General features: G+C 40.5%; 1 protein-coding gene across 2 annotated transcripts in view; it reads right to left on the bottom strand.

Moving 5' to 3' along the window:
* Positions 1 to 12,128, bottom strand: part of RHEB (Ras homolog, mTORC1 binding) — a 41,826-nt gene that overhangs the window by 8,145 nt on the left and 21,553 nt on the right. The window contains exons 3-5 of one of the 2 annotated variants that reach the window (XM_087730658.1): positions 7,635 to 7,702; positions 4,327 to 4,409; positions 63 to 119 (exon numbers count right to left, since the gene is read on the bottom strand). In XM_087730658.1, the coding sequence (XP_087586784.1) occupies positions 63 to 119; positions 4,327 to 4,409; positions 7,635 to 7,702 (208 nt within the window). The remainder of the gene's footprint in view (positions 1 to 62; positions 120 to 4,326; positions 4,410 to 7,634; positions 7,703 to 12,128) is intronic. The other variant, XM_087730668.1, reaches the window with a different exon arrangement.

Here is a 12,128-nt window from a genome sequence, read left to right as displayed (position 1 = left end):
ATACTGAACAAAGTACTAGTAACATGCCTGCAGTGAAATGAGATGAAAGTGTCACTACTTACTGGACTTTTCCCACCATATCCAATAACTTGCCATGGATAACTTTTATCACTTCAAAACTGCAAAATAAAGGGATGAAGTCACACATGCACTCCAATGTTTATCCTTAATACCCAATACACAAGCAATTAAATGCACATGTAGGCTGCTGTGTTTAAAATTCACTCTAGGTATAGTGGCAGAACTACAAAGATGCCGAAAGCCTTACCGATTTGTGTACAACAGACAAAACGGTCCTAGAAGCAGCAAAGACCAGCCTGTGCCTACCGTTATAGCCTCCCCGGTTAGGATACTGGCAGAAATAAATAACGTTACCCAGGACTGATGCATCTAACACAGGATCACTATGAGCCCCTCCCACTCCCATCTGGCTTGTATCTGCAGTAAGGTATTTAACTGCTACAGTCCAACAACTCTGGATGAGCATGTCAAGTTAAAGCAGTTTCAAAGAAAAAGTATTCGGTTAAGCACACTCCATCTTGAAGGAATACATTTTTTTAAGAACACTTAGTTCATATCAAATTCTTTAATTTTATTTATGTGAAAGCCAAAGGAAGCCTAAAGTCTAATTTTCTGTGGAAAGTGAGTAAATTGATATGCAAGATGGTATAGAAACAGTGATTATTCAAATACTTGTTGTCTGTCCACCTACCACGTACGCGAAGTTTGGATGACGGGAGATAAGAAGCAGTACTGTGAAATACCAAGAAGCCAAAACCCACACTAACAAAATCCACTGCATTTGACATTTAGTACTTTTGCGAACAAGCTATAAACAGGGTTGAAGAGCAGATGTTGTGCTCCTTTAATTACAGTATGCAAAAAATGCTGGTACATGAAGTGCACAGTTCAGAGTTGTTTTTAAGAGAGAGGCACAGGTTCACAGAGAAGACACACAACTATACAACAAAAAAGTGACCGAAGCTTTTCCAGTTTCCAAGGTTGTTAGCTACAGGCAGCTTCTTGACTTGCACTGCATTTCAATTAGAATTGAGACCCTTAAAAATAGAGCAGCACTCAAACACGCTTCCAACTCAGAGCTCTCAAAGAACCGGTGCCTAAAAACACTATTGAAGCTTTTTGAATCATTACAACTTCTCACTTCTGGAACAATGAACACTGCCATATTTAAGAAGGATTTTCTGTCAAGTAGGTCAATTTGTCTGACTTCAGCAATAATTTTTGCTACTGAGTACAACATGATACTTCTCCATGTTCAGCTAATAGTTTTAGTATAACCTATCAAGAAAATGAGTTCTTTGCAAACAAAAGCGTGACAGTCTGGCACAGCTTACTATTAGTACCTCAAGTACGATACTACGGGTTACATTAAAATGTGGAATCAATGAAAGGATTTCAGGGCTACAAAGAGCTTATGCTGAAAAGGTATTAGTGAAATTCTGGTCTTTGAGAACTTGTCTTGGACTTTCATTCTTATAATTATTTCAAAAGTAAGAGTTAAAAGGAGGCTGGTTGTGACAAAGTTGAGAGTCATTGCTACATATAGAACTAGGTGACCCTGCAAACTGAAAGAGGAATAAAAATACTACAAAGAAAAATTCTGCTACAGACCACAAAACTGTTTCTCAGTCTGAAGCAACAGGAAAGACGTAGCGTACTAGCCACACGATAACTGAATCACTAACACAATACAATCACCCTTTCCTTTCCGCTGTTCGGCCTGCTGTTCCCAGCACAGCTAGAAAAAGCCATGCCATGGCACAGCACCCTGGCGAGCCCTCACCCGAGGTTCCAGTGCACCGTGCTCCAAAGCGTTCTTGTTCAACTCAGGCTCTTCATTTCCCAGTTCTGTTTATCTGCTTGTCTAGTATAGTTCACAAGCTCCGTTTTTAGTAAAAAGACTAAGAATAAACAACGGATCTTTGTTAATAGATCAAGGTGGAAACCAAAAGAGAAGTGCTATTTAAACTCACACACAATTCCGACACAGAAACAAGTTGCTAAGAACTGCCAAGAATGAAATTGGCTTGACCAGATCAATTTAATGTTCTAGAAAGCTTTCCAAAGTAATAAGGCTAGAAGGAGCAGAGGCAGAGTTTAAGACAGATATTGACCAATTCAAAAAGAGCATCAAATCAAGTTGTGAAACAGCAAGAGACCTGGAGACCATAAGAGGTCCTTTCCAGTTGTGACAAGCAAACATGGTTACAGCGAACAGCTCAATGTGTGAAATACAACAACAAAAAAAATTACTAGCTATCAGATAAATGTGTTACACAAAATCATGGAACCTAGCAAGATACAAAATTGGAATTTAATTAAGCTGAACTAGAGCAAAAGCCTTCCGGTAACCTTGCTGCTGAGAGCCTGAGAATATGGAAAATGTAGGGCATTAGCTTCTACTCAAGTCCCATTTAAACTTCCCACTGGAGGTTAACAGGGAAGATGATAATTTTAAAAAGGCATTTCTATTAAGTTTGCTGTCAAAGCTCTCTGCTCTGCTGGATCAATACTCAGATCAACATACACACTTTGACAGAAGTCAAGACAGATGGTGACTAACTTGATTGCCTGTTGTGGAAGATCTTCCTGTTGCCTAACACTGTCTTGATACAGAACATAAGGATCATTGATACTTTGCAATTTAAAGGAAGAAACAAGAAACTTGGAATAAACAGATCAAGACTAAAATACCGATAAAAATACTATCTGCCTACACTCTTAACATACCTTGTTCTGTTAGTATTTTCACCATAATTTGGTTTCTAGTTTAACTGATTGAATGCTACCACAGAAAACATTTTCATTTCTTTATCTGGGCTGCTAAGCTCAAGACATCATGAGGCAACAACTGGAGTAGCTGAAAAAGAGCATCTCCTTTACCTGTCAACCAGGGAACGGCACAAGCTGCAGAAGCCTCCAAGGATCTATGCTGATTTGAGTCAAAGACATTTGTGTCCTCACAGTACCACTTACCAATGAACCTTTTTCTCTTCCCTTTAGAAGTTGAGTATTGCCTACTTGAGGCTGAGGATACTAACTCCTATTTCATAGAAGTTATTCATCACCAACAATGAAGCTCTGATTAAAAAAAAGGAGTTACGTAGTTTCATATCTCTAGATGCACATGAAAGCCTAACGTCTGTTCCGTCTCCTCCAGATCACGTGTGCTTGCCCTTCACTACTTCAGAACTAAAGATGAAAACCAAGAATGAAGGACTGCCAAAACCTGCTCAACATTAAAGACCTTGCAAGCAATGGAAATTTACAGCCAGATCGTATCCTTTCTTTGAGAAGCACAGAAGAGCCAACAGGCAAGTTGTTTTACCTGTATTTTATGATGGTCTACTAAAGAGCACTTGAGAGGACCCATTTTGTCTGCTTCAAAGGAAAAGACATGGAACGCTTCAGCACTTGTAAAAAGCTGATCAGCTTCCTTGCAAGTAGAAGGGAAGCATCAACTTCTCTTCTACTTGAAGAGAGTGAAAGGCCTAAGGTCTTAATCATTTTACTCAAACAAAAATTCCAAAAAATAGGATTATTTTGACTGTCATAACAAAGATGCTGTACAGTACTTGAAAATTAAGATCTATTCAAGAATGACCAGTATTTAAACAAAGCAAGACAACCAGATGGAAGGGACAAACAATGGAAGATGACAAAACCTTATGAAGGCTGAGATGCTTTTTGCAAGCAAATGACTCCAGCCAACAGCAAGGACGAAATAGGTATTCTGGGAAATTTTTCAAATAACATATTTGCTGCGGCATGGCAAGAGTGAGTCTACAGGCCAAAAGTCATATACTGATATATTGCTATGTATAGGAAAGTTTCTGATGGTTAACTAGAACAATCCAAGCCAAGAAGTCAAAGAAATCTCAATACTGTAACAAGCTACAAGGGTGAGGGACCAATCTAGCAACTAACTGGGTACTTCACATAAATGAGCAGTGCCCTTTTGGTTCATATTTAAGTCTGCCTTTGTATCTGGTGCTACAGCAACGAACTCTACTTATTCTTGAAATCATTCCATGTACTTTTACTTACACCTCAAAACAATGTAGGTCAGCACTGTCTCGTTTCTTACATGGTACCTGGCATATTAGTCTGTAAAGTATCTGTGACATTTGGATCTGAGGGGAAATTTCTTGAAAGCCATTAATTTTTATTTCCGTTATACTTCTAAGGGAGAGAGAGATTCAATGAATTAAACACACGTAAAGAAAATATAGCAGAGGCAGGAGCTGAACCCAGAATATATCTGGTTACTATCTGAACCAGAAAGAACACAACAGATTTTATTACCTTTTTATTGACGTGACTGAATAAACAAGAATGTAGCCATTGATGTCTATGGAGTACGTCTGAGGAAATATGGAGTATTCATCCTGTAAAAGGAATATTGCATTTAAAATTACTTACTGCCACAGTTCAGAACTTGATGCTAGCACATCACCAGCAGTTAAGTTGGTCTATTTCTAAGACATGAGGTGCAGGACCATTTTGTATAGGTAGTACTTTCAGAATTATGTTTTTTCATTATAATGCCAGATGTGGAATCTTTACCAAATTAAGAGAAAGCTGAGTCAGTCTGTGTACTCTAAAATTTAATCTACATATTTTTTGGTTTATTCCCTCTAAGACTGTGGATCAGCTAAAGCTATTCCCAATCCTCTTAGCCTGCTTAATTATCAGTTTGTGTTAGTACAAAACATCCACTCTGTCCTACCGCTAATTAGCAATTACATCTCTTATCTTGCTAGTGATACATTTCAAATTCCTAATTTCAACAGCAGATGACAGGGTCTAGCCGTTCATAATTTCAAGTGACACATCTAAATTATCTAAGGGGTCTGTTAGGAAGTGAATAACTGTGGCTTACCAACTAACTAATGCTTATCAACTGTAGATGCAAGAAATGCAGTTACTAGCTGCTTTAGGACAACTAGAAGTTTACATTATATGACAAGTGTTTAATTAAAAAAAAAAGGCAAAAAGAGGACAACAAAACAACAGAAACTTAACCACTGAATTTATTACCCCTGTAGAAAAGGAACTGACCAAGTAGGCAAATGAAAGACTTACATATTGCAGGAAATGCAACACAAAAACTATGAATCTCATGTTAAAAACCAAAACCATTCTGATACATGTTCCCAGGAAACACTTCCATTTTGACAAGAGCCATACTTCTTAATGTACAAGCTCACAAATTTTTAAACCTGTGCTTCTTAAGATGTTAATTTTAGCTTAAGATCACATAACCTTTCTGTGCATTGCCGTGACTGAACAGATGGAGCAGTGCAATCACACAGCTTAAATCTAGACAGCCAAAAGGAATCAAACTTCCATAACTGACAAATGAGGAAAAACCCTTCATAAATCAACTTCACAGATTCAGCCAAAACAGTCTGAAAGAATAACACTTGACAAAAGATGCCCTTATTTGCCTTTATTGCTACACACTGAGGGCAGCCCTCCCCCATCTTCGCTGAAATGCCAAACTGCCACTTCAGTTGGCCGCATAATCCCAAAGTCAACACAGAAGGGATCTGACCTAGTCTGCCTGTAAAACAGGTGAAAGTGCAACTCTGTAGTTGTTTGACTTTACCCACAATTTCTCAGGATTGCCCCAGCTGGAATGTGGTGTTGGGTAAGATTTCCTTTTGCGCTCCTCTTCTGTGATCCTGTACCAAGACTCCTGTTTAACTGAACTAGCCAAATCGGAATAGATAACTGAAAGGTAAAGAGGCATGGGACAGAAGAGAAGTAGCAAGAAAAGTAAGTGCCATAACCTCACTTTTTTCTAATTTGTTACTTAATTTTTAGCTTGTTAGGAGAAGGAGGAAAAGCTGCTACGCTTCCTGGAACTTGTGGGTCAAATTAAGAACTTTGCCAAGTGATAAAACAACATAGTTATAACTTTTCAAGCCATAGCCAAGTTTTCAAGTACGTTAACAAATCTACAATATAATCCTTGCTATGCTGTATACGCAAGGACTCCCTATGGATCATTAAGCAAGACAGACTTGAGAAGGAAATCTGTTCAAGCCACACCTTCCATAACCCAACATCATCTCTCCCCTCTAACCCCGTGAGCCAGAACTCAAAGTTCAAGTCATTCGTAGGAAGAATCAAATCTGAAAATAACCACAGGCTGGAAAAGAAGTTATTTAGATTTTACAATACTGTACAACATTAAATCAACCCTGAAAATAAACCTCAGCAATAGAGGTCAGTTACCAGTGAAGTTACAGTACTGCCTTCCCAGGCAGTCATTTCTTCCTCAAAGAGAAATCTGACTTCTATCACTACGCTACAGCTGGAGATGTAAGGCAAGCACACTTATAGTGGCACACAGTGAAACCTATGGAGCCTGCTCTGCTGCTCACACTTCACAGCTTGCCCATCGCAACCCTGCTCTCCTCTGCATATTCCCCATCACACAGTCTTGCCCCAGCACATGTCGCCAGTATTGTGGTTTTAATCACTTCAGACACCTCTGACAGACTGTAAGTGGATATAGTGTTGTTGATTAGCACCACAAGCTGACACCATATAAATACAGCGTGGTTATTCTTAAGTCATGTAGTTCTCTTCAAAGAAAGCGACCAAACACACCTAGAAGGTTACAACCCTTCTGAATAGTGTCCCAGCTATGAGCAAGTGTCCCGCAGCTTTAAAGTCTTAAGTACTGGCTGTGTATTTTACAACATTAAGATTGTTTAACACTACTCATTAGTTTGGAAAAACCCAAAGGCATAATATCAGAACTCAAAGACAGTAAGAACACGTAAGCAATAAAAAAACATAAGATAAAAATACAGGGGTTTAACAGTCTGTTTTCTGGTTTGAGGTTTTTTTTTTTCTCTCCTTTTTTTTCTTCCCCCTTTTTTTAATATAAAGTCTTTCAAAAGCCGGAGCACTCCTGTGCATGGAATGTGCACAGCAAGTTCCACCAAGCAGCACTATATAATGAACACCTGTACTTCATGAAGCTCCTGACGGTGCCACAGGACACGTGTTCACCGTCTCCTCCTGTGCTCCCCGTCATTACACGCAGCTCAGCAGCACGCATGGATCAGCACTTATTTAAAAATGTAAACAAACTGCAGCAGTTTACTGGTAGCCCAGTAAGTACTACCTATACGCATTTCTGTCCGCTCCCCTGTGACTATTCCATGGATATAACTCACAGTGGTGTAGCTGGAGCACACAAATAGCAAAAAGTCATGGAAAAACTTCTTCATGGTTCATTTAAGTGACATTTTCCATCCAAAGCAAGACTGATTAGTCTGTAAATATCAAGCAAGCTACTTATGAACTTTTGGTACATCAGAGTTAAGGCAGTTCCTTCTTCACTTTTTCAGGTATACATTCAATATACAGGAGAAAAAAAAACAAAAAAACAAACAAATCAAAAAACAAAACCCAACAAAACCATTTGAATAAACACTACAGAACCATTGTTCTTTGGTGACTAAATGACAAGGCAGAATCATTTATGTTGAACTTCAGCTTTGAATGGATGGCTGCTACCAACTTAGCTCTACAGGAGCACAAATACTTGTCTTAACTCTGAAGAAAGACTCAAAGAAAGAAAGATAACTTACTTGGCCAGCAGTGTCAACCAGCTGAAGATGATATTCTTGGCCATTTACTGTGATCAGTTTTGTAAAAGCTAGAACAAATAAGAGATACATACACATTTCAGAATTATAAACAAGGAAGCGATCAGAAGTCACTCATCTATGCCATCGTCAGCCGAGGCACTAAGAAAAAGAACTTCAGTTGTAGGCTTTAAAGTAGCAGTAAAAGGCTGGATCAGGTGGGTGTACTCTTAACTAGTATATTACAGACAACAGAATTTACTTCAAAAATTCAAATTTCAGAAGATTCTCACATTGGATGCAGCAGCTTCTCCTTTACTTAGAAATGCACATAAAAAGCCTTTTTACTCTTTCCTTCAAAGAGACTTCCAGGCGACTGTGATTTGTGGTAACACAAGATACTTAAATACAATTAACATCAAAGCTAACTTTGAACTTATTATAGGATATTTTCCTCAGTTTCCAAGCAGTTTAGCAAAATCAATTTCCTAAATGTAAATACCATGAGGTAAATGATCTGGACTAAAAAAAAAATTCTTTGAAGGCTAAACCACATACAGCCTAACTTACAAATATACTACTAAAGCTACATAACGAGAATTTAGCTAGAAGCTCGCCATGTTGCTACCAGCCGATCTAGTCCTCGGTCAGGAAGTACATTCAGTCCCTGAAAGCGATGAGCGTTGCTTCTCCTCTTCGGATTCATGAAATGCCAACGCACTGTGAGCTGAGGAATCTTACTCAGTGTTTGTATTATGCAACTGCAAAAGCAAACAGTGTCACAGCTCTTGTAGGAATAATGTACTACCGAGCACTACATGTACCAACCAGAGCACATAAACCTGGCTTCAGAGCTTCACCTTGGCATTAGCGTTGCGCTCAAGACACGATTACTGGACAGTACTGATATATTGAGTAAAGTTTGTGGTGTCATCTGGTTGAGCTGGTTTTCCCAAATACTAACAGTCCTAAGAAGCTTCATCTTTCATTGCAGTGATGAGCAGGGACATAGCTAACACTGCAGTGACCTGTTCATCACACTCAAAATCGTCCAACAGCTTCCCGAAGCTGCGAAGTTGAATGTTCTCGACCCCGCTGTGCAGTCTCCTGCCTACGCCTTCTGGGTTTTGTACAGGGTCTCCTAGAAGCTGAAGTTCGCCAACTTTCCTCCTCCCTGCCAATGCTCGTTGCCCCATCGAGTCTCCACAATGTGAGCATTATCTTGAGTAAGTGGGCTGAAATATCTGAAACTGGAGGTTTCAGCCCACCTAGTAAATCAAAACACCCTTTTTAAAAAAAGGGAGTAATTCAAACAGCAAAGCCAAATTAATGCAGAGTGTCTAAATAAACAGTGTAAAGCGTACCTACAGTTTCCATTACAATACTGACAAGTGTCAGTTGAAATGGAGCCTCAGAGAGAGCTCCTACCTTACCCTGTCTATCCCCTAAGAAAGCTGCTTTAGCACACGTCCATGCGAGCTGCTATCAAGTCACTGTCCGGACACTGTTGTCATCGCTGCACAAAATTTTAGGGTTACGAAGCAAGAATCCACAACAGCTTTTTGCCTTGGATGGATACTGTGGTGGGGACAGAAGCAACCGTTTGTTTGAGCAGATGTTAACATGCAGCGTTGCTATATACAGTATCGCTGCTTCAAGTCGGAGGGAAAACAGACTCATCTGGAGAGATACTGCATTAACAGGTATATTAAAAGTAAGTCTCCAGTCTCTTGACACTTCATATACACATGAAAGCACTCCGCAATCAAAGTGGCTTCAAGAGCCTCATGAAGTTAATATTTAAAAAGGGACGGAGACAGATGGCAGCTTTTTCAGGCTATTCCAGAAGCCTAGAATAGACCCAGCAAAGACATCATCATCATCAGTACTGGAAGAAGAGTGTGACAGAGCCAGGGGAAGGGAAACAGTGGAGGAGTCGCCACAGACTGGGTGAGGAGAACTGTTAGTTCAGTGCAGAGGCTTGCAGCACCAGGAACAGCCCACTGCAAGAACACAAATCTGCTTTGACGCAGTCATAATTACTGAGTCCCATTTCTTTGCTGAAGCTTTTTAAAAATATTCCTGGTAGGAATTTAGTCTTGGGAAAAACCTGCAGCTCTATTAAATGTCATTAGTGATCCACAGGTCCCCTTGATCCAGAGGAAGTCTTCACTTCCAATTCCATCAGCTACCATCCTGGGACACATTGCCTTCTGCTGTGCCCACGAGCAAGACAAACAACAACAATACAATCACAGGACAGTATGGCTCTGGTACGCCAAAGACAGATTTCAGCAGACCTGAACAAGCTCTGCAGTCCTAGTCATAACGTGAGCATCTGTGAAACACTGCTCATCAGCTGAAGCATGGGTAAAGCTTGTTGCAGCTCCACGAAGCACACAGATCTCGGAACAGGACAGGCTTACAGCTTGCAATGCATAGCTCGAGTGTAGCTATAGGAAGAAAGCTGCAATCCCCACCTTCACCTACAATTGTGTCTAGTTCTGATGCACTGCTGAAAGTTGGAGGATTTGGTGCTGCAGTGAACAGCACAGCACCGAACAGATCTATGCGCACAGGTCAGGGTGCAGCAGTCAACAGCTCCGTTGCAAAGAACTAAAGCCATTCTGCTGTCAGAGAAAGTCCTGGTAAAATTTCATGCAGAGCGCAGCCCTGAATGCTGCTACAGCTCAGCAAAAGTGTAACTTATGCGGCAACTCCATCAGCTGCTGATCGTTGTTACCCTAAGATCAAGTATATTTCAATTAGACTAACATGAATGAAATGATTTCCATATGCAACTCCAAAGACAGCTGCTGTGACAACAGGACATTATGATAAGAAATCAGTACCAGGCATACGAATGCAGACTTTCAGATCAACAGTGCCACTGAGTAAAGGTACGAGAGTGGTGTAACATTATTCCCACAGAGGTAGTGGCTGGTAGCGAAATACGACTGCCTCGTAAGGCTTCCTCAGTTGCTGCCTTCTGCATCCCTTTCTGCTTGTCTTCATCCCAAAGTCAATGCCTAACACTAATCTGCCAGGACATCTTTTACAACACTGAGATATGTAATGCAACAGAGCTATTTCTAATTTTTTCCTCAGAAGCCTCATTTCCACCCCTTGAGAAGGCCGCTCATCAGCAACTCCTGGGAAGAAGCACACTTCACCCTTCCAGTGCAGCTGCCACGACGTGCATGGAAGAAGTTTAGCCTTAAAGATGCTTCTAGCAGACCCATCTAAACCTACAGGTATCCCCTCCACAACTACGAGGGTGCCTCCAGCCCCCTCCCCCTTTCTAATACGCTTCTACTCACAATTGTGTTAAAAAAATGGGGTGGAGGTAGGAAGCCTTTGGGGGGAAGACTGTTCCTTCCCCTAGGGAGCTACTGAGCCTGTTCAGGGAAAAAAAGGAAGACGGAGAGCACGGCACAGTGCTAGAAGCCTCTCCGAAACTGCACGGAAAAGCAGAAAGCAGACAGGCGGGCCTCAGAGGAGCTGGAGGAAACATTTTTGCGACTCGGGCGGTCAAGTCAGCTTTTCTGCAACACAAAATCACTGACCTAATGATAACCAAAGACATCTCTGCGAAGCTGGGGGTGGGGAGAGTTATGTGCACATCCTCATTATCTATTCCGTCTGACCTATTTGCTCTGAGTTCCAAATTAAGATTCTAGTTTTTATTCCAGTAAAATTCTTGACTTTTAAATCGTTCTGGTCTTCGCTCATCTGAGCTAACCTGCCTTCAGAGCCAGCATCCACACAGACTCCCTCCACACACCCCTGCTCTGCAAGGACTTTCCTTCTCTTTCCAACACTCCTGCAAGTCATCGTTCCAAAAGTAATAGTTTCTCAATCTGTCTGTCTCAAGACTAGCCACGCATCATGGTGGCACTCCCGTCGGGACACTCAGAAAGGGAAATTCTGTTTTGCTAAGCAATTAACTCTCACCTCCGCTGCTGCCACAAAATGCTACAAGTTACTGTTCCTGATACACAAGTTTAGAAGAAGCAACTAAATTCAGCATGCTTGTTAACTTTAACTTTCCTGGTTCTAACATAATACAAGCAAAGGAAAGGGTGAAAAGCAGCACTGAAGTGGTGTTGACTTTGTTAACAAACACTAAGTGAAACCTGATGCAGGTTTTTTTTTTTTTACTTTACCACTTCCAAAGAAGGTGGAGATTTTTTACACTGGAAAATGAAACTACTGGAATATTAGGTCTTATTCCTATTGCTCAAGGCTTATATGCTATGCAACTTATTCCTGTAAGAGCTTAACTATAGCTTGCCTTCTATACAATTTAGCTTTAGACTCAATTTTTTTGTGCAAGTATTATTTGCAGACAAAAATTAGAAAGATTAAGCTACCAGCAGTACTGCAGCTTTCTACCCTTTCATCAGTGCTGGTAGAATACTGTAATAAACTATCAGTAACAATTTTCTGGAGGCAAAACAGGAATCACATAGGCTGGACTATTCTTTAGCCTGTATT

This window comes from Nipponia nippon, unplaced genomic scaffold (genome assembly GCF_047370975.1).
Source record: "Nipponia nippon isolate SJK-2023a ecotype South Korea unplaced genomic scaffold, ASM4737097v1 scaffold_1, whole genome shotgun sequence".
Taxonomy (NCBI): domain Eukaryota; kingdom Metazoa; phylum Chordata; class Aves; order Pelecaniformes; family Threskiornithidae; genus Nipponia; species Nipponia nippon.
This window is presented reverse-complemented; position numbering and strand designations above follow the sequence as displayed.